The sequence below is a fragment of the Microchirus variegatus genome (genome assembly GCF_963457635.1).
Source record: "Microchirus variegatus genome assembly, chromosome: 5".
Classification (NCBI taxonomy): Eukaryota; Metazoa; Chordata; class Actinopteri; order Pleuronectiformes; family Soleidae; genus Microchirus; species Microchirus variegatus.
In genome coordinates, this window is record NC_139806.1 from 26,079,731 (window position 1) to 26,103,141 (window position 23,411).

The 23,411-nt window shown below is 41.8% G+C and overlaps 1 protein-coding gene across 1 annotated transcript in view; it reads left to right on the top strand.

Moving 5' to 3' along the window:
• The window catches only part of fat3b (FAT atypical cadherin 3b), a gene marked incomplete at both ends in the record, with an annotated part of 89,050 nt that extends 68,120 nt beyond the window's left edge, over nucleotides 1–20,930 (top strand). Inside the window, 6 exons of the mRNA XM_083890489.1 lie at nucleotides 645–1,067; nucleotides 3,569–3,824; nucleotides 12,350–12,451; nucleotides 14,499–14,558; nucleotides 14,723–14,761; nucleotides 20,191–20,930. Coding sequence (XP_083746615.1) covers nucleotides 645–1,067; nucleotides 3,569–3,824; nucleotides 12,350–12,451; nucleotides 14,499–14,558; nucleotides 14,723–14,761; nucleotides 20,191–20,930 — 1,620 coding nt within the window. The remainder of the gene's footprint in view (nucleotides 1–644; nucleotides 1,068–3,568; nucleotides 3,825–12,349; nucleotides 12,452–14,498; nucleotides 14,559–14,722; nucleotides 14,762–20,190) is intronic.
• Between the last annotated feature and the right edge of the window lie 2,481 nt (nucleotides 20,931–23,411).

The window sequence follows — 23,411 nt, forward strand, 5'->3', positions numbered from 1 at the left end:
AAAATCAACTTTTTAATCATTTTAGTACTTATATTTGGGACTCTGGAGGCCATATAAGTCGTGAAAAAAGGTGACTTGCGTTTTTGTGGTCCGCCTCAGTCTAAAACACGATGTTGACGTCCGTCACAATCAGACATTCCTGGAATTGTCGTCTCGCGGAGCTCCGCTTTGTCCCTATAAAATGCGAGAGTGCAGGCGAGGGGAATAGTATCCGGAAGAGCGGATGTCCGCAAAGTGTTTTATTCTTGGCTGCACAGTGCAGCACAGAGTTCTACACAAACTTTCAGCCTCAGAGGATTTACATTTTATATATGACGGCAATGTGTCGGCTAGAGTCGACAAATGATGGCTTTTTCAAAAGCTAACTGCTGGTAGCTGCCGGAGCCTCAGTGACGCTGACGTAGTTTCCTGTGTCTCATTTGCATTTAAAGAGACAGGCACTCAAAAGCGAGCATTCTGAACAGCTATGGTGCTTCATCCTTAAGGTATTTTGACCAAAGCATGTCACAGACATGTTCATTAGGACACCAGGGAACTAGGTTAACTTGGAGAAATAGGGTATAATAGGTCTACTTTAATATCTACACATATATAAATATATATATATGTACTTTATGTAAAATTTTCCTCTTCATGTTTTCCAGGCTGAGCCACTATCTTATGTGGGACCAGGGGAGATCATTGGCATCGGGGTCCTTGCCTTTGTCATCATCCTCCTCCTCATACTGTTCATCGCTTTTAGGAAGAAAATCAAGTTCCGCAAAAACTTGGACTCAGGTCCAGGGCCTCAAACTGTGATGGGCGTCTCGGCTATTTCCAATGAAACCAGCTACATGCTGCACAAGACCGGCATGGGGGCCGAAGGGATTGAGTTTAAAGCCGTGCGCGTGTCGGGAGGATCACCTGGGAGCACAAGCACCTACGGTGAAGTGTGCGGCAGCACCGGAGGCCCCCCTCAGGTCGTGGTGCGCCCGACTTCCCACCACTCCCCTCTGCCAGGAGGATTTAGCAGCCAGGGCATGAGGAATGGAGACGGTGACAAGGCAATTTCCAGCGAGGGAAGTCAGGTGTGTAAAACTATGTTCATTTATAATGATGTTAGTGTTGGATCACATTAAAAATCCATACTTTTATGTCTTCGGTGGAAACAACGATTATGATTGCCAAGTAGGTGCAACCTTTAGTTAGTCAGAGTTTTTTTAATGTCAAGTGCACATCTGAAAGAACATAATTATGTTGCGATTTCAAGATCAAGCCAACATTGATGTTTAATGATGATACCGCAGTAATGAAAATACCAGGCTGTGTGAGTTTATGATAATATCAATATTTATTCCACATTATATAACTTCCAGGTCCTCACTTTTATAGACAGTGTGCTTGAGTACTTGTTTTTTTTAACTGTGTTCTTACAAAGAGAAAACAATAAACCCCCACAATAACTGTCCAGAATAAACAACTCGCATATTTTGACATGTGTCAGCAGGGAAAGCTCGGTTGTCACTGATAATTATAACAATAACTATAACATGTCAATTTGAACACATCAACATTTGTGGCAGGGTATGTCGGTTTGAAGCTTTTTCATAATTAAAAACAAGATTTCTGATGGTTTTAGCTTCTTAAATGTGAATATTTTCTTGGTTTCTTTGCTCCACATAACAAAGAAATCATTAAAACTGAATCACTTTGGTTTGTGGACAAAACAAGACATTTGAGAACATCATCATTTCTGGGTTTGACAAACACTGATCAACGTTTTATGGACCAAATGATTAATCGATTACCGAAATAATCGTAATTAATACAAGTTGCCGTTTCTACTCATCGTAAATACAGGTTCATGAATCCCATATGAAGACATAGTGACTCTGAGGGAGTGAAATCAAACACCGCAGTTATTATTTACACCTGATTTTCACACTGGGACCTGTCAAAATGTCTGCAATGAAAGAGGTCTATTGGTCGAAGTAATAAAACTACAACCATGTTATGTTCTTCAGGCCAGAAATAACCCCCGCGGCACTCCACGCCATTTCTCAAAATGTCAGTAAACACATCGCGGCTCGCTAAATTGATGCCTCTAAAGCAGTGGCTCTCACACTTTTTATGCCAAATACCACCTGAGAAAATATTGAGCTCTTGAGCGTAACACCAATATCGTCACCGATAAAATACAGTGGCGTAAATAGACGGAGCAAAGTTTTTTCATTTTCTGATTTTCCTCCAAGTACCACACTTTGAGAACCATGGCTGTCATGGTTCAGGAGGACGCGACTTCCACAGCTTGGTGTGGACTTGCGCGATGGCCACATTTTCTTTTTGGACAGCCCCGTGGTCTTGGCAGCTTGTGGCAGAGTAGAAGGGAATTTGGCTTAAAACTGGAGGATTTGTAGTTGTGGGACAGGTCAGGGACATTTGTGCCCCTCAGTGCAGATATGTGCTGCCCACTGCTCCTGCACCCGGTTTGAATGTTCACTACTGATGTATATAAAGGATGGCTAATTGTAGAAGTAACTATCACCAGCAAGTGTAAGAAATTTAATCTAAACATGACACAATATGTGTATATGAATGACCATTTCAAAGAATATATATATATATACAGAATTATAGCCAAAGGCTAATTTCCAGGTTTATGGTCCATAGTGCTACTAGGGGAATTTAAAAACATAATTTTAATAAAAATCTAATCATTGGAGCTTAAAGTGCACACATAATATATTAATATGATGGTGATCTATGTCCTATGTTGATTCAGTGCAGTGCAACATACCCATTAATATTCAAGTGCAATATATCATATATGAAATCCTATTCCATGTTTACACTGTGAATATTAATCTCATGCTCTATATAGTCTGGTTACTCGCTGTCATATCTACATTTATTTGTTATTATGTCGATTTTTCTGTTGTGTATATTATACATAATTAAATGTTTATCATTTATTAGAATTATTTATTATCACGATCATTGCTGACTGTCTTTGCTGTTCTAACACATATCAAATAGTCTCTTTCTGCTGGTGATTTTTATGAAGTTTTTTTTATAAGTAAGATTATAGTAATTTGGTATGATATTCATACATTCAATCCAAAAAACCCAAACCAAATGAAATTAAATATATAAAGAATAAAGCCCAGTGCTGTAGCAAACATTGCTGAGCCAGGGCTTTATTTATTTATTTATTTAATAATTTTTCAGAGGGGGGGATACTTTGAGCACCAGATTTTATGCAGTAGAGAGAATAAAAAATAATATAAAAAATACAGTGTGTAGAATTTAGCACCATTTATTGGTGAAGGTGCACATTGCAGCTGATTATCCCACACTATTGTCCATTGTGGACTATTGTAAATACACAGTGATCCAAATGAAAATGGCTTATTCTGGGGTAATAATATAATCTAACAATTATTCATACAAATCAGGGGACTGTACATTTTACAGTACAAACAGTGCGTTCTCATTTTCCTGCAGACAAACACGGTCCATTCCTTTCGATATCATTTGACCTCCTTTTCCTTGCACGTCTCTGCACTGCTGCTTTATTCCACCCCTGCAGTTCAGCAGCTTCCTCTCCGACGCGTCCAACGTCCGCGGCCTGGCCAGTAGGAGGGGCATCGCCGTGTGCAGCGTGGCGCCCAATCTCCCTTTGGCGTCGGCCTGCCGCTCCGAGCACAGTCCAGCCCACAAAGTGTCCTGGGAGGGCGAGGGAGCGAGGGAGGACGGGCTGGAGAGGGTGAGAGATGAGAGAGAGGAGGAATGGGGGCAGAGAGCTTTTGAGCTGGAGAGAACACAGAGAGATAACAGTCCACAGGGTAAGACTTCACACACACACACACGCACACATGCACATACAAACACACACACACACACGATTTCTAACGTGTGATCAAACAGACGCAGATTACACAGGCTGTGAACTCGTTGTGTTACCCTCACGCCATCATCTCATCTAAAAGAGCTTATTTCACACTGATCTAAACCTTTTGATCACACACATCAAAGAAAACGGCCCAGAGTATGCAATCATGGCTAAGGAGTAATATTTTTATTTTTGCTATCATTCCATTTTAGTTTTGCTCTTTACTTCCTGGGAGCAACAAATTACACTGCAAACCTGTGTTTTTTTCCCCTGCTACACTCCTGAAATTGCCAGTTGCGTCCTTTTCCATCACTCTAACTCTCTTCAGTCGTCCGTGCGAAGGCTCAAATAATCAGCCAGAAGTCGATGTCCTTTGGATTTTTCCCCCAAACAAAAGCAGGACATGAACAAACGACGGCAGCTTGAAAGACGTCGTCTCGGGTTTGATTCCACGTGGCCCGACAAAACGAGATAAATCAACTTTTATCCGACACTTTGGTGTCTGAAACTTTTCACAACAAGAGCACGGATTCACTGCCAATGAGATAATCACGCTGCTTTTCAGAGTTTCGTGGTGGGAACTTCCTACTACCTAATTATTGGTTCCTTCTTGTGGGAATTGGATAGAATTTATTTTATGAGCGTATACACACACACAAAAAGAAAAAGTAGTTACCCTGAAGGTTTACCAGCACTCTGCAGTCCATTAATTAATGTGATCGAGCTTAAAAACATCCTGATATTTGTGTTTATTGCTTCAGCGTTAATTGCCAGTGTAATTACGCAATCGCAAGCATTCATTTACACCTCAGCAACCAATAACAAGAATAATCATTTAAGCTACAAGCAGCATTGTGTGGGGCCCTCGCAGCCACCGTGCTGGAGCAGATCGGTGTATGGATGTACGGCCACTTCCTGTTTTGTGGCGAATGGTCAAAATTTGCTGAAAGTCCAATGGTTGCCATGGCCACATACTTTTGAATCTGCAAGCCCTTTTGGTAACTTTTCATATTTGATGTGTTTATTACAAAACATGTTGGTACGTGCAAGGTGGACACTAAATTCAAAATGTCTGACTTCCTGTTGAGTTCCTCTTGGGCTGTGACATGTTCCCACCAAGTTTTGTGAAATTTGGCGTAACTTAGTTCCATATTTCTCCATCCACTTTTACACATTTCCCTTATTTTATAAACTTTTTTGGGCACGAGTCAATATGTCACAGTGCAACTAACAAGGGAACGCATTGGTCTTTTCTGTCAATAAGTACCACATCATGAATAAATAAAGACTAGTATTTCAATGATTTATTTGGGATACTGTTTTTGCAATTGTGTTCTCAAAAAAAAAATGTTTTGTACTTGATTTTGAAGATGGTTTCCTTTAACTGTCATAAATAAGTGTCATTTTATGTTCATTTATTTATATTTAAAGGTGCCATATGTAAGAATGTGGCCAAAAACGGTTACTACATTCAAATTCATAATACAGGCGTCTTTTTTTGGTTTCGTTTTCTGACGTAACTGGCAACCTGTGGTTGCTCGGCAGCAGAGACTCTACTGACTGCAATGATTGGTAGACGGCAATAGGTGGCGCCACATGCCAAAACATGATTTCAAAACATAAACATGATTTGCAGTCTGCAAAATATTTTTTTTAATGCAAATATTTTGGCTGTACTGTTGTTGTTGGTGAGTTCAGATTGTTATATGAACATTATTCCTGAGTCTCTGTGACATATTAGGAGGATTTTAGATTTATTACATAATGCACCTTTAAACAGCCTTGTTAACACAGAGAATACTGAGTTTTTCTGTTATATTATCATTATTATTATCACTTTTTAAAGGGATCTATGGGATCACTGTGTACGTTGAATTAGTCCAGGGTCTGCCTTTTCTGGTTTCGTTTGATTGATGGTGCTGCCTTCCTTCTCTAATTCCCATGTCAACTCATTTCAGTTCAGGGGCCACATGCAGCACAATTTGATCTCAAGTGGGCTGGCTCGGTAAAACAATATCCTCAAGCTCTAAATTTTGACCTTTGTTTTTACATTTTATGAAATACCTTTTTTACAAACAACCTGGAATATCTTGAGAAAGAATCATACAACGTAATTACAGCTTACAGATCACATTGGATCTGTACAAATGTAGTATTTCACATTATGGCAAAAGCCTGTCACTTCTCTTGGAACATGATTTTATGCATATCTTTATACAAACTCACTCTCATTGATCTCTCAGCTTTGGATAAAAAAACAGCCTGCTTTTATCTCAGACACACAAACAAATCGTCCTTGCAAGCTATTGCGTTTTTTCCGCCCCGATGCGTCTCATAGTGATGCCGGATATTATATTCCTTGAACGCTGAAACTTAATAAATAGGAAGTGGTCACATTGTGGCTGCATTCTGTGTCCTTTTTGGCAAAAGTCTTGGAACAGTGTAGGGCAGCATTAATTACACATCTGCACAGTCTGCCAGAATTTACTGAAAGGAGGAATAATGTGGACAAATTAGGAATAGCAGATACTTTTATCATAAAATACAGATACGTTTGTCAGATAAATAAAAATATATATTATTTAAATCGGTTTGGAACGCCATCCTTTTAAAGAAATAGTGACAAGCAACCAAATTTCTTTGCAAAACAAATGTTCCTGATGACTTAAAGGGGAAATAAGTAGTTTATAGTGCCATCTAGAGGAGAGGCTGAAATTTACAACAAAGACCTGCTGCTCTGCTCACCCCCTCCCCTCCCTGAGCGCTACGGTATCCGCAGCCGGTCAAATGTCGTCTACGTCGTCTTTCTCTGTGTCAGCAGATGAGGTTCGTGGCGAGGGAGAGGGCGAGCTACCGCGGCCGTAGCAGACGAAGCGGAGAGAGAGGAGGCGGGACTTCTGCTACAAGTAAAGAGACGCTTGTTTTGTTCTCTCGCGTTTGTCCTTACAGGCTCCAGTAGAAACATGCCGTCTCGCTGCTAACAGTGGCTATGCAACCGCGGTCCGCGGTCATGTTATTTTACATGACTTTTTGAAACACTACGAAAATGAAACAAATCCTATTATACAGCGACTAGACAATGCAGGAGCACATAATATGTATAAAAAAGTGGATTTTGGGTTATATAAACCCATAAATACTACATATTGTACCTTTAAATGACTTTGGCACTCACAAAAGAAAAGGATAACTGTACCCAATTAAAGTACGAATTACAGAGAGCAATGTGTGAGCACGTTTCAGTTGCTGAAAAGAAGTGAGAAAGGTTGGGATTAGAGCTATGTTTGGCTCAGTGTATGTGGCAACGAGTATTTCCAATTAAAATGTTGTCAACTGTTATGATTGGAGAAATTAGAGAAATAATAGGGGGAGGTGAACGGAGCCAAACACAAGAAGTTTTTCTATTAGCTCCGTTGTATTAGTGCTCGGCTGAACTTAACATACGTGAGTAATTTTCTTAGTAGTGTTTACACGGCTCTCGCGAAAAAAGGAGAAGTGAAGGGGATTTAAAAAGATCTTGGTGCCAGAATGAGAATATGGTTTGGCAGAGAGCGAGTATTAGAGCAGAGGTCGGATCCGTCACCTCAGTCACAGCTGCCAACGTTGGCAGACGGCAGAGTCTCGTGGCAGGAGAACAAAATAAGGGAAACACAAGTAAATAAATACTTTGAATTAGAGGAGGAAGCTCACGTACCACAATTCAGAAATACTGTTCAACTTCACAGGGCATGTGATCAGAGTGCATACAAAATAATAATAATTACGATAACCTTATCTCTCGCTCCATCTTAATCTAATTTCACTATACTAGTGTGTGAAGTATGTGAGGAAGAAGAGGATGAGGAGAGCAAATTATCTTATTGTGAATAAATCTGCCTCCTGTGAAAAGACTGCATTTACAGTATATGTTGGTGTTACTTCGAGGGCTAAATATATTCTCAGGTGGTGCTTGGTATAAAAAGTTTGAGAACAACTGATCTGCAGGGTTTATGTGAGCTTCATTTTTACGTAGCAAGCTTCAGATTTCAAAACTCACACAGGTTCAGGCTATTGTAGAAGACGGCCATCTCTGCAAAGCTACGTCTTTCCCTAAATTACATCAAGTTTTACTTAAAGGAATTTTACACTTCTACAAACATACTTGTGTTAAATATTTACCTTCAGCCAATAAACATCCCCTAATGTTACTAATTTTAAAAGTTGAGCTGTGACATATCCCACCAAGTTTTGAGAAATTTGGTGCAACTCCACATTTCACCTTTGGGGGCAGTGCTGAGACATTTTTGACCAATTTTGGTTTGTGTGCCAATTTTTGTCCATTTTCACCAACACGGAGGGCCTCAAAAATGGAAGAAAAAAATAGTTCCTTGAAGATTCTCGCACAACTGTGTGAGAGCCCTAATGGTATTTTTTTCTGTCAATAAATACCACATCATGAATAAACAAAGAGTCAGTGGGGACAAATCTGGGCTCATATCTCCCAATTTTTTGCAATTGTGTTCTCAAAAATAAAAACTTGATTTTTACGATGTTGTCCCTTTTCTGTCATAATCAACCTTGTTGGTATTTCTATGATGTTATCATTTCCACTTTTTAAAAAAAGGGATGGATTCATGGAGTCACTGTGTTCATTGAATTAGACCAGTGCCTGTCTTTTCCTATTTAGTTTGATTGATGGTGCTGCCTTCCTTCTAATTCCCACAGGAACATTTTACTTGTTCTGTACACACTGAACCATGACCATCAGGCTTGTAGGCTTAGAAAGCTAAAGTTGATGTCCAGACACGCTCACAGAGAGAATGTGGTGAGATGGACAATCTCTTCGACTGCTCCATCACTGCATAAGTGTGAAGCAGAACTTTCTTTAAAAAAAATAAATAAAACATTTTCAGAAGACACGACAGACAAGGGTGACAAGGACAAAAGCTGCAATAACAAAGCGTCTCAGAACAAACTATGCTGCTCCTGCTGCTGTACAGAATACAAAAGTATGTTTCCACAAGCACCATGCAATCCTCTTTTTTTTCTTCTAACCTTCAAAATGACATCTTTAAAATGATTTTCAGGGGTCACTGACTTGTTCGACAGACAACAGTGGAACCTCGTTCATTCCCACTCTGCACCTGAACTTCTGTCCTTGCTCTGTGTCAGTTTGGTGAGGTGGAAGAAAAACACTGCACCGAGTGCAACTCAAGTGTGTAACTGCCAGAATCAGACCCAGCAAGTAAAAAGAAGGACTGCTGCACTGAGGTCAGCGAGAGAAAACTAAGAAGGTATCAAAAAGAAAATGTTCCATGTTGGCTTTGAAAGCGAAGGTTATGTAATTTGGCTTGAATAAAATAAAAACCTTAAAGCGCCATTTGCGACAGTGTGTAGGGAACACAAGGCTGTAACACAAAACTTCACCTTTATTTAGGGCAGACATACAAAAACAGCAACACAAGATAATCATTGAACCCCAAAACAACCCTCATAAAACAAAGGACAACATGAACTGAGAGGTTGACCCTGAGAGCAGAGAGATTAAATACACAAGACACAGGTGAGACTCATTAGACGCAGGTGAATTCAATCAGGGCGGGGCGTTCCATCACAAAGGGGGGGGGGGGGGGGGACTGTAAGAACAAGACAAGACACAAAGAACAAAACCAAGGCTGATGAATACTGAATAAACCAGAAGCACAAAACACTAAATAAGGGATCAAGTTGTAGAATAATGTCATCTTTATTTCACAATGACATAACAATCCAGAGCGTTTGATTCCAATCGGTTATTGAGTCAAAGATTGTTGAGATTCAGCAGGAAAGTGACGAAAAGTGACTTCAGCAAAAAGCTGCCACTTCCTCTGTCGGAGCACTTTTATGAAACGTCTGAAATGAACACTTACTCTTGCGTCTCTTCCCCCCAAACTTGAACAATAATGTGAAACGAGGCATTTTATTGCTGCTCCAGCTTACGGCGATGTACTCGTCTCCTGCTTGAACAAACTGTCCTCGCTGCAACCGTTATCCGAAGTTATTGATACACAAACGGTGGCGGTTTTGAATAATTTAAAACAACACGAAACTCGAGAAACGGCAGCCGCGGAATCACTTTATTTGAAACGTTTGCCTATATACCTGCATGTATAATATATACATGCAGGTTAAAGTTAACTTTAGGCCTCGGAGCTGACAACTTTTCTCCGAATAAAAATTGAATGTAACTTGTTTGTGCAGTGGAAATGTCTGGGGAGACGAGGGAAAATAACTTTGATTGCTGCAGTGTAAGGACTTAGCAGTCTGGCCACAGCGACTTTTCTAAATAGGTAATGTGAGTGGCTGTACTTTTGTGCTGCATTGAGTTTGTGTTTTCACTTCTGCCGCATTGAGCTCCGTTAGAAAAAGCAAGTGTGTTGTCTTGACCCTCTGTGACTTTAGCGGAGACGGGATGGGACAGTGAGCAGACCTGGGGCTGCAATGGGATTTTTTTTATATCAAAAATATACAAGCAAGCCTTTAAAGAAAAACTGAATCCCATTTTCAGTTTGTACTGCAATATCCTCCAAAGTAAGTACTTTGTAAGGTGTTCTAAAATCAAAGTTAGTCATCTACTGCTCCATCCTCCATAATATGAGCATTGTGGGGGGCGACATAGGGCAAAAGGTGTGATACATTCTGAACAGGTCACCAGATCATCACAGAGACAAACAACCATCCACTCACACCTTGTCCATCCATCCATTTTCTACCACTTTATCCTCCACATGAGGTGTCGCAAAGGGGGTTTCCAATCTCAGCTGACATAGGGCGATAGGCGGGATACACTCTGGACAGATTGCCAGCCCAGCAGGGCCACATGGAGACAAACCATCCACTCTCACACCTACGGCCAATCGAGATTGCAATTGATCTAATCCCCATCTTGCATGTGTTTGGACTGTGGGAGGAAGCCAGAAGAACCCGAAGAGAACATGCAAAACTGCATGCAGAAAGACAGTCATGTGTCCAATTTGCCTAATCCGCAAATCTGCATGTTTTTGGATAGGGAAGAAACTGGAGAAAACTCCAAAAAGGCCTTTGTTCACACTCAGTCTTGAACCCTGGACTTGCCTTGTGGTTCCCAATTTGTGCAAATTCCTTGATATAACCAAGTAAAGTCAACTCGGTGTTGTATGTGCAATGCATGGCTAAAAGAAACAGGAATTGTGCTTGTAACTGTTGGGTTGCTGGTTCCAATTCCGTGATGACGAGACACCCATTCCCCCTGGGCGCGGATAAGTGTTGTCCACTGCTTCTTCTCCTGTTGTCAAATTCACCATCACTTATTGGTGCGTGTGCAAAAATGACTAATTCTACCAACACAAAGTCCATTATTCTTCATATATAATGTTAAGATTTTATGAGATTAAATGTACTCTGCTCATTAAATGTTCCACCTGAGTCACCTATATCATATTAATATTGTGACCTTAGCTGTATAATCTGCTTTTTAAACACTTGAAACTTGAAAAACTTATTATGCCACCCTTGCCATTTCAGTGACTTCCATCTGCTGCTGCTGCCGCTTTATTGATTAAAATAACTAATTACACTTCCACTCAGAAGTGAAGTGTTTCACATTTTTAGCCAGTAAATTCTGATAAACAGTACAACTCGGTCTTTTTGAATCATTGTTTGTGCGTTTAATTACTTGAAACGGTTGGATAACGAATGCGAAAGCAGATTCGTTCGGTCTATAAAATGGGAACTTAACAACCTATTTATTTTCATATTATCAATTAGAAGAATATAAACAGAACCCGTGACCGAAATCACCGTCACTAATTGGTGCATAAATAACAAAAATATGTTTTATTTTCTTAGGCAAATGAATGTTAAGTAACTCAGGCACCAAAGTGATTCAACCTGTTAAAACTGCAATTCAACTCAACTTAAGTGTTTCACCCGTTAAGTCCCACTGCCTTTAAAATGTTCACATTAATTTAGAGATAAATAAACAGAGATGTACAAGTTCAATGAAATGGCGTTTTATTTATTTCTCTTCCTTCCACATCATCCTTGATTAATTATTGAATACTTTTTTTTTTTTTAATTTATTGAATTTCCTGGATCAGAACCACATGACTCATCCTGAAGCCAATCCCAGCTGACACTGGGTGAGAGGCAAGGACGGAAAAAAGAGACACAAACAACGTTGTTCACGCTCACGTTCACACCTTGACATTTTTCAGTGAACATGTTTTTGGGGCTGTGTAACGCAGTCACGGGGAGAACATGACAACTCCAGGAACATCTTAGTGTGACGACCAGGAGTTGGACAGAAATACAATAATAAACCTCAGAAATAATCACGTTTTCTAAAAAAAAAATTATATATTAAAACACAATGGGCTCCATTTAAATACATAAGGCACAAATCCAGGCAAAAATGACGCACAAATCCGTGTGTTTTAATTTTCTGTCAGATCTGAGTGGATTGTGTTTGTGTTCCCACAGTGGACATGTCAGAGCTGGTGGACGCCGTGGACCGTCTCTCTGACTCCACACCTGAGCAGAACTCCCTCAGCTCCTTCACATCAGAGTCCTTTGATGACAACGGTGAGATGAGATCCCCCTCAATCCCCCCTGAAACCTAATCCATCATTCATCCATTTGTCCGTCTAATATCGACTGTATACCTCTCATCATCGGAGGTGCAGGTGCAGTCAAACTGCAGTCTCAGTTATGTTCCATTATAATAAAGCATTTCCTGGACTGACTTATCTACAAGTCTATAAACATAATCGTGTTTTATCTGCTTGTGGCACATTTATGGAAATGACGGTGATGAGAAACCCATTCCTGGTGATAGCTTTAAGCAGAAAAGACGTATATAGCATGTTTTTTAACATGCACTGTATTGCTTTCTATAAAATGACACTAAAGCTTTTTTTTATTTTACTGCATTGTGAGGAAAAGAAAATGCATATATATGTGCATATATAGTGTCAATATGAGCGGCATTAAAAAACATGAAAACACACCAGATCGGCAGATGTGTTGTATCCATCCCCTTCTCCTCCAAGTAAGAATTTCCCCTCCAATATGAGGGAAACGTTGTCCCTATTATACAACCAATCTGTGAGTAATATACGTTTCTTGTTACCGGCCAACATTTGGTTGAGTGACAGTGTTTGCTGGACAACAACCGCTCACACTTGCATTCACATCCGTGGGCATTTCAGACTCTGCAGTTAACCTAAGGCGTCAGATGCGGCACGCAAATAATAACAACCCACGTCAATTCTGCCACAGTTTGGCATTTGTCACAATATACAACATGCAGAAGGTGGTCCCTTTGTATTCTTTATAGAAAACAGGAAACTAAAAGAACTATTCAGTTTTTTGGGTCATCGCACAGCGACCTCATGTTATTGTTGTGTTTATGTGCGAAAATAAACGACGGATACGAGCTCCTCGTTGTGTGCACGCTTTGCGAAGAGTGGTTTGCATGGGGACCGTGTCTATGTTTCCCGGGTCCTATGTTCCTTGCTTTGTATGTGACAGGGGAACATAGGACAACTTTCTCTAAAAAAGGGTCCTATGTTCCCCGCTGTTCACCCAAAGGGTCCTATGTTCCCCGCTTTGTATGAGACCGGGGAACATAGGACCCTTTCTCTAGAAAAGGGTTCTATGTTCCCCGCTGTTCACCCAAAAGGACCCGGGGGACATAGGACCCAACCCCTTACCCTAACCCCTAACCCCTAACCCCTAACCCCAACCCTAACCCTAACCCTTTACCCTGGAGCTCCACACCCAGGCTTCCACAAAGTGGGGAACATAGGACCCTTTTTTTAAAAAAAGGTCCGATGCTCCCCGATCGGGGAACATAGGACCCAGGGAACATGGATACGACCCCGTTTGCATGCGTTGTCATTTCGGCAGGGGCCAAATCACCCAGTTAGGGCTGTGGGCAGTCATCAACTGCTGGTCTTCAGCTTCATCTCTGATGATGGAAGGAAGAGGAGGATAACCTATGGAGAACACACAAACTCCACACAGAACGCTGATTCAAAATGAGAGCTTTCTTCTTGCGAGGCTTGCGAGTGCTAACCACCTCACCGCTGCGCTACAAAGCCTCATTTTCTCCTTAATACTGAATGGGTTTACCACATTAGGGCCATCGTATGTAGTCAAAAGAAACATTTGGAGGAATCGCCCTCCAGCATGCATCAAACTCCACTTTCTCGTCTCTTTTCTGAGAATCTATAGGGTTTCTTTTTTCCCACAGTTCGCTCGATACCATTGATATCCCCTAATGATCATGTGTGTGTGTGTGGGTTGTGTGCATGCATGTGTGAGCGTGTGTGTTCTTCAAACAGGGAGCCCATGTAGCTTCTTTGTTTCCTGTCTAATTAGCGTGGCCGCAGAGAAACAAGTCTTCATGCCTCTCCTTAATGGGATAATGAAACACACACACACACATACGTGCACACCAACGTGTTGATACAACTAACATGTCTCCTCTGTTGTTTGCACACGGGATTCACTCATTATCCACCTCGCCTCGGCACACGTAACATCACGCTATTATAACTGCACTGACACTGTTCCTCTCCTCCTCTTCTTCTCTCCCTCCCTCCGTCCGTGTGATTTCTGCCTATAGCTTCCATAGTGACTGTCATTCGTCTTGTCAATGACGCCGTTGATGATATTGAAAGTGAAGGTATGAAAGAAGAGCTCCTGTTAACTCCTATATCTCCTTTGTGTGTATGTATATACAGTATATCTTCTAACACTCAATCCCTCCACGTTTCATTTCCCCCCTTTGGTTTCTGTGGTGTTTGTCTCAGCCTTCGCCTGACTTTCACTTTCTCTCTCCCTTTGTAGTGTCAAATATGGACAAAGAACAGCAGCTAAAAAGCCCTGGTGAGTGAGACGCAAAGCACCCGCAACAAAAAAAACCCCAAAACATCTTATTAACTTGTCTCCATCCCTTTGGCTCATTTCTCAAGCTGTGATCACAAAACCCAACGCGTTGTATTCTTTACATAATTTCCTTCAGATTCTCCCATAATACTCGATACGGCACAGATTACAGATTCTGTTTATGCCGTTTTTTTGTTCACTTCACTGACTGTGAATGTGAAATGTTTTGGGCTCCCAGGCTCTGACTCTGCTTTCCTGGCTTCCAGCTGGGGACGGATTCTGAGAGATGGTTCTTTTGAATCCAGCAAAAAAGCAAAGAAGAAAACATTTAGATCGAATTGATGTCACTTATTCGTGAGTGACAGTGAAAGAAAGAAGTATTAGCTTCGTATAATTAACGTTCAATCGGGAATAATTGTCTTTGGTGATCAGCAAGTAAAAGTAGGTCCTCATCAATAATGTCTGTTTATGTTATGGTTGTCGGGCACAATTTGGCAGATTATAAATATCAATATGGGCACTGATTGAAGAGCCAGTACCAGTCGAGTTCACGTTTACCTTTATCATATTAATATTGTGACGTTACCCACTTCAACGCCAAGCTTATTTGTGCCGCACTTGCCGTTCCAATGCATTCTATCTTCTGCTGCCGCTTTATTGATTAAAATAACTAATTAGAGTTCCACTCAGAGGTGAAGTGTTGCTGATTTTTAGCCAGTAAAGTCTGATAAATAGTTCAACTCGGTCTTTTCGAGTCATTTGCTTGTGTGTTTAATGACTTGAAACGGTTGTATAATGAATGTGAAAGTCGATTCAGTCATTTGTTCTACAAAATGGCAACCTATTTATTTTCATATTACCAATATACTAATATTGTAACCCTTTGTGATCCGCGGGTGCACCTGTGGTTATTTGCTGTGGGAACAATACACAAGTCCTTATATGGACATCCTGGGTGTGTGTGTTTTAGGTATAGGTCAAATGTTAAAAAAAAAATGTCTAGTGCTGTTAACGGCGTCAGCATTAACGCATCGCGCGTTTACGTTAACGTGACGCTAAACTTTAAAAACAGAGGCGCACATACAGTACACAGTATGCAGTACACAGTTCCGTTGTAGGCGTGCTAACGGCGCTAAACGAGCTATTGCAGCAAACGGAGCTAACTGGTAAACGGTGCCTGGACTCCGGTGTCGCGGCACGTAAACATGACGTCACGCGCCTCTTTTTCCAGTCAGTCGTCATGGAAACACGGCGTGCGTCAATCTAGTGCCCAGCACTATTTGTTTTCATATTCTATTGTGTTGTTGAGTCAAAGTTATGATTCTTTTTATGTCATTTTTTTAGTAGTGATATAAAGTAACAATAATTGTGCAGAAGTCACCAAATTAGACCGTTTTTCTTTCCTTTTTGTTCATAAAAACGAGCCAAGTGAACTTTGTACTTTGAATGTTTTTAGTACTTTATGCTCAGGTATGTTTATTATCTAAATAGGAAAAATTGCTTTCTGTGTATACTGCATATAAAATCATTTTCTCATCACAGGTAAGAAGGCAAACCATGCAAGGGCGTCTGCTGCGCATAAAACGTTAATGATGATGATTTGAATAATGCTGACGTTAAATAATTCGGCCAACTTTGGTGAAGTGGTCCTCACTTCAAGCAGAGCAAAGCTTTCAGCCCGGCCTTGTAGATGGTCTCGGTGGATTTCAGGGGTACTTTGAGCCGAGCCTCACATCCACAGAGAATAGCATAAGGAAAAAAAAAAAACGCAGCTTCAAACACTTTCTCCCTTGTTTTATCCAACAGTAAATGGGGCATCATCATTTTGCAGGCTGAGCACTCTTAACGAACGAGAGGGTTTGCTTAAACAAATTCACGATGCGCTTCTATCCTGTAAAAGCCCCCGTGTTTTCGTCAGTTGTTTGCGCTCTAGTCTTAAAACCGATGTTAATTGGCTCGTAGTTACCCAGTCTGTTTGTTGTCAATTGCAATGAAATTGTCGAGGTCTACAAAGCACTTCATTACTGACTCAGAAATCCTAGCTGTCACTGCCAGCTCACACTGGAGCACAAGAAGCTTTAGTTCAGACAGCAGAATTAAATGATTGTCCAGCACTAAAGGGATTTAGTTTGTTTGTGTTCATGCAACACATACGGCAAGAAAAGGCAAGGCAGCCAAAGCAATAGTGCAGCAAAAGCTCCTTTTGCATTTCTGATCCAAACAATGTCAAAGTCGCCACTGCACACTCTGGTTCCTTTAGTAAGTCACCTCTTTTTTCATCCACAAAGGTAGATTCAAGGCACAGTACTTCTGAAGAGGGAAGAAGATTGTAAGTTTCACAAGAGGTAAAGGTAGCACAGTGAATTTAAAATATATACGAAATTCAGTAAAAATTAATCAAAAATATGAGATTATTCTTGTATTTTTGTCTTTTAATCGGGATGTAAAAATATACTGACTAAACCAACAGGGGGCGACTCTGCTGGTTGAAAAATAAGAGCTTATACTTTGCACTTGGTTTTTAATTTCAGTAAACATTTTCCTTGCAAGTTAACGACACAGTGGAGAAATGATACTCCATTTCTGTCCATTTTAAATCCGTCCATCTCAAATGTTTTCTCCGTCACTACGTCGGTACGGACGTGCAATACTTCCTCTAGAGGGCGGTGCCGAGGGCCAAGTTGCAGGCATCAGCATGTCAGAAAAAAAACAATGGCGCCCATTGAAGACTTTATTTTATTGTACTGGATCAGAAAGAGACATAAGTGCAAGCGAATATCGCGTTGGTGGAATGTAAGACCACTGAATGTTTGTATGTCATCCCATTTAGACGGATGTAATTCTGTAACCATCTCGCAGAGATGCTCTTCGAAGCATTCGGGCAAATGCCCGCCTTGATCCTGTTTTTTGGACTGTTTTGGACTTTTGACTTTTGCCCCCACTATATCCGGTAGTATTGCTCCGTTTCGTCTGCCATCGCAAGCTCTCCTGCAACGTGCACAACAATGGACGAAATTACCACAAAGTATGGATCAAAGGCTCAGTCCGTCTCTGTCTTTTGCGATGCAGTAGGAACAAGGGCCTTTCTGCATGGAGTTTGCATGTTCTCCTGATGTGTGCATGGGTTTTCTCTGGGTTCTCCGGTTTCCCCCCACAGTCCAAAATCATGTGGATTAGGTAAATTGGACACTAAGTTGACCGTAGGTCTGAGTGTGAGAGTGCTTGGTTGTTGGTTGTCTCTATATGTGTCCCTGTGATGGACTGGTGATCTGTCCAGCTGAGATTGGTCCAGTGACCCTTATGTGGAGGATAAAGCGGTAGAAGATGGGCAGATGGATGAATGGATTTCAAAACGTCAGGTTTACGTTTTTGGGCATGTTTTTCTGAGTGACCCTTCTCTTCTGGACGCTTCAAAACAGGACTTCAGATTCTCATGAGTGATGTCACAACAGGTTGCCACTGAGATCATGAAAAGTTCCAAAGCAAACTGTAATAAAACAATAAAAACACACACACACTAAGATTCCTGTTTGTTATTATATTGATTTCTCTCTCCATTATTCCTGCTTGAATGACGTTGCGTGTTTGTATTTCCAATTACAGCGTGCATGTTTGTGCACTTTATTCAGTATGTGTTAGGTAGTTTTTCCTTGTGTTGTTTGCATGTGTTTGCCGACGTTGCCAGAGTAAGTGGCTGCCTGCCAGGTTTCCCCCCCGCCCCACTTATCGAGTGTGTTTTTCTTCCATGTCATGTTCGATTCCGTGTCACGCTTCTTATACATTCACTGGTTCCTGCGAGGAGAGTGTTTCATCATCAAAGGGCTTCTCGTCCCGTGAGATATTTGTTTTGTTTTCCACTTCACCGACAGCAAGTCGCCTCCTGCAGAGCAAAGATGAGATTGTGTAGAGTCCATCAAAGAATGCATCGCTATGTGGATCACAAGAAAATTATATGACATGCCCTTCTCACACACACACACACCAGCACCATTTAAACAATATTTCAAACAGAAATGTGGATATTTCAGCACCAAGAACTCCCACATGTTCTGTGGCTTGCTGGTATGTCGGTATTTTAAATATCCCTGCCAACACATGTGTCATGCATTATATACAAGGCGCTAATGCCTGCTAATGAAGTGCACTCCCCATCCCACACAGAAGGTGACCCCCGTGGCTCCTCTCACTTCATCAATATGATATTTTTTTCACTCACAGCTCATTAGACTAACCATGAATTATGCAGCTGCCATGTTGGAGTTTGTAGGGTGTATTGTAGGGGAATGGATGGGGTATGCCTATGCTCGTTCAAATCCGCCATATATCATCTCAGTCAAAACAAAAACAAAAGACTTAGTTTGATGATGTTGGGGAGCAGCATGGGACCATGGTGCGTGTCGTTTGGTTCCCCTGTGCGTTTGTGTTTTTCAGGGAGAGGCTTCAGCGTTAGAACTTGCAGCTAATGGCGATGAGTTGTATCCATTAGTTACAAATGCACACAGTCTGTCTATAAATGCAAGTTCTATCTGTCATTAATGTATTGGCCCGCATGAAAATCAAGCGGAGGGCCGCAAGTTTGAGACCTCTGCTTGAACGAGGGAAATTAATTTTGTTGACTGTTACTTGGGTCTAAAATCTATTTCAGTAGATACAAGTTACTCTAGCACTTTTACAGAAGTTTGAACATCTAAAGTATTTATTATTTTTTGTATTATTTTTGGCCACTTGTAATCAAATTGCAGGCTTCGGGAGTCATACTGTTCTTTTTGTTTCCGCCTGTGGACAGAGGTATAGGGGTCCGCATGGCACAACACTTTCCACTCCAATTAGTTTTAGTGAAAAAAGACGATGGTAGCCATGGCAACAATTGGTTGAGGTAATATGACAAAGTCTGCTGGTACCGAAACATGTGGAACTCAGCGCTCAAAGAACAGAACCAAGGCTGCGTACAAGCGGAGTTAATGCAAAGTAGCTCTCGTTGACATGGAAGGCGGAGAGTATGACCCGGGCCTAAGGGTATTTTTTCTGCTGTCAAATGTCAAATCAGGGTCAGAATTAGTAAGTACATACATAAGTAAGGAGGAAAGCCAACGAATCTGCTGTTCGCTGATGACTGACGCCGAGTTTGTTTGCACTGAAGCAGCCAATCCATTTTGTTTGTGGTTTCACACCTTGTGTTAAGTGTGAAGGCTTCAGTCGAGAGTGACAGGAACACCAAAGCATATTCAATAACGTCACCTCGTTCATCTCAATATAAATGTTTAGAAGTGATTTTCTGATGTTTTGCCGGATGATCGTTTTCGGTAGATAATCTCCCCTCCTCACTGACTGTGATTTGGCAGCAACTCAGATACCTTTATTAAATACTCTGATCTTGTTCCATTAAGAAATGGCTTTAAAAGGTTTTTTTTTTCTCTGTATCTTCTCAGCATACCTGTGGGAGGCTTCCAGCCAGACTTCGAGCTGGTTGTCGCCCTCACGTCTGCGTCCACCAGAGTTGGGATCCCATTGTGACCTCAGTGACACGGAGCAGAACATCAGACGAGGAGGCAGCACGCGCTCTCTCCAGCTGGACTACAGAGTTCTGGGCTATGGCAGCCGAGAGCGGGCGCCTGAGAGTGGGGGGAAGAGGACCTTCCAGTGGAAGAGGAATCAGTCGGGTGAGTGGGAGAGGAGACGCATCCTGGACAGAGAAGAAAAGAGGAGACAAGAAGGGGTGGGAAGGAGCAGAGAAGCAGGCGGGCGCCAGGACCACAGAGACCTTCAGCAGTTGCACAGCCATGACAGCTGTGAGGACAGCTCCTCGCCTGTTTATGAGGAATACCAAGGGTGCAGCCACGACGCAGAGCAGAGAGGAGAAACCGAGAGCCTTTATGACACTCTACCCCCAACCAGACGTGCCTACGAAGGATACCCATCGAGCCCCGCGGGCCTCAATCTGCATCCAGCTCAACTTATGCCCCCGCTGAGGGCATGGGATTTACAGACAGGGGAGTGGAGAGAATCAGAGGAAGATCGCGGCGGCCTCGACTCCAGCAGCCTGGCGGGCTCAGGGGACGAGCTGGAGAGACTGCTGAATCTGGTGTCGCTCCGAGCCAGGAGAGCCACGCGGATAAACCGAGCGTCGACTGGATCTGAACCCCCCACAGGCTGGGACGGATTTAAATAAGCACACGATGGAAGAATAAAACATTGAATATTCCTTGAATGAATCTCCCACCTAAAAAAAAAACAATTAAAAGAAAATATGACTCTGTATACTTTTATTATCAAGGTGCAAGCGAACACTCATCCATCCTCAGCTCTTTTGTAAACTGGAGGAACAAGAATCATGTACGGGTTCTGGACTCACCTTCACCTGTGCTTTGTTTTAGAGTTAGATGTCAAAAGAGAATCGATGCGATTTCATTAATTATTTATGGAATCACTGGTGCACAGCATTTATTAGCAGGGAAAATATGAAAAGAGACGATGGGTCTGCTTTTCAGATGATTACAATGCTGTTTTGTGTTTCGCATTGTTCTGCCGGATCACACACACATACACACACACTTAGTTTGTATTCACAAAGACAGCAAGCAAATGTATAATTATTGAATCACTAATTGCAAGAAAAATTCAATGATATAATGGTTATTTCCTGTGATAGTCGAGAATGTGAGCGAGCAATTTTCTCGGAAAATTACCATAAGCATGTGTCAGGAAAGTATAAAAATGCATTAATTGTGTGTGTGTGTGTGTGTGTGTGTGTGTGTGTGTGTGTGTGTGTGTGTGTGTGTGTGTGTGTGTGTGTGTGTGTGTGTCCAGAACAATGCATTCGCTCTTGGAATTAAAAAGGCGTTTGTCTGGTGAAAATGTTGTAGCAGGTGAGTTTTATCTCAACTATATGAGATAAATCATCCCCATAAAACGTTTAATCCTATCGCGTCATTCTCTTTACGCCTCTTATATGTTTTTTTTCCCTTTCCCTCCCGACTGGAATCAGGCAGATTCATTTAGCAGAGCTTACAGTCACTGATGTCCTGGGAAGGTGCGAAGGCGTTCTTTAAAAAATATATGTATATAATAAAAGTCTCCTGGAAATTAAATGCACACATTGTGCTGTCACAATTCAAGGAGTACATTTTGTATTTAAAACCATTTCAGATGCTGGGGGGGGAGAGAAAGGTGTTGTGATTGTGGCTTAGCTTAGCTTTTGCTGTCAACAGCTGAGCAGATTTCCGAGTTATCTTTTTTGTTTACCTCAGGGAGAGGTTTCATCTCTGCCAAGATGAATAGTATACAGTTTTACTGTGTGCTCCTTCTGTTAGTTTGAGTTGATTTCCAAACAGATACGTGTGACTCGAGCGAGCATGTCTGCACATAATCCAAATTAAAGCGACTTTAATTACTCAATGCGACTTGCTCTGCTCCCAGCGAGCACTGTGACATTTCCTAATCGCTTCATCTACATCTTCAAAAGGTGACCAATTAATTCTTGATCGGTGACAGAAGGTGGAAGACGGGCGACGGTCATCGTGCTCCACACTCTCGCCCCCGTCTCTAACTAACAAGGGGACACGCTGAGGAACCTCTGCACTTTTTCATTATTTCCACGTCTCTACCCACTGTGGAGTTGACAAAAACTCTGTCCTTGTTTTCTTCCAACCTTCCACATATAAACACTGCCAGGCCGTCTGTCTGCCAGAATGCATTCCCATGGCAACAAGACCTGCCCCTGATAGTGTTTGTGTGTATATTTTAGCCAATTAAGAGGTAAAGAAGTGTATATAGTGTATATACAGTAGTGTGTGTGCTTGTATTTGTATATGACTGATGGTCTTTATGACTTTTTCTGGCATAAACACTGACCTTGTGACCTTTTTGATAAAGTTACCTCATGGGGGAGAGCAGAGTTGCCTGACTGGACTCCCATCAGCTACTTTATTAGGTACACCTGTTCAACCGCAGCTAACCAGCCAAAACAAACAGTTCAGCCACTGCTGAGAACGCTGGGCTTTATTATATTCTCGGGCTAAGCAAGTGCTCTGAAAAAGCCTGGAATCGTGACGTAAGGATCTCATCTCCTGAACAGCAGATCCTCCTGCTCCGGGCACTAGTCCAGGCACATCCGGTTGCGTACATTGAACCGCAGAAGAAGAAAAACGTCCGTTGTGGAGGTGTTTCACTTGTGACAGTGTCTTCTGAAAACAAAGTTTTGATAATGAGTGGCAACAAATTTGAGCCCTGGTTGGAACAAGGGCCTTTCTGCAAGGAGATTGCATGTTCTCCCCGTGTGTGTGTGGGTTTTCTCTGGGTTCCCCGGCTTCCTCCCACAGTCCAAAAACATGCAATATGGGGATTAGGTAAATTGGTCACTCTAAATTGACAGTAGGCGTGAGAGCATGAGTGAATGGCTGTTTGTCTCTATATGTGGCCCTGCGATGGCCTGGTGAACTGTCTAGGGTGCACCCCGCCTATCGCCCTATGTCAGGCACAGCACCCCCCATGATGGATAAAGTGGTAGATAATGGATGGATGGATAATGAGTAGCAGTGCATCCACCGTTCCAGAGGGGGAGCTGCGCTTCTGGGAGCTGAAGTGCTAATTACGTCACTTCCAGGTATTGGCCAATCACAAGAGTTGGGAAAGCTCTTGTTGGCTGGCCAAT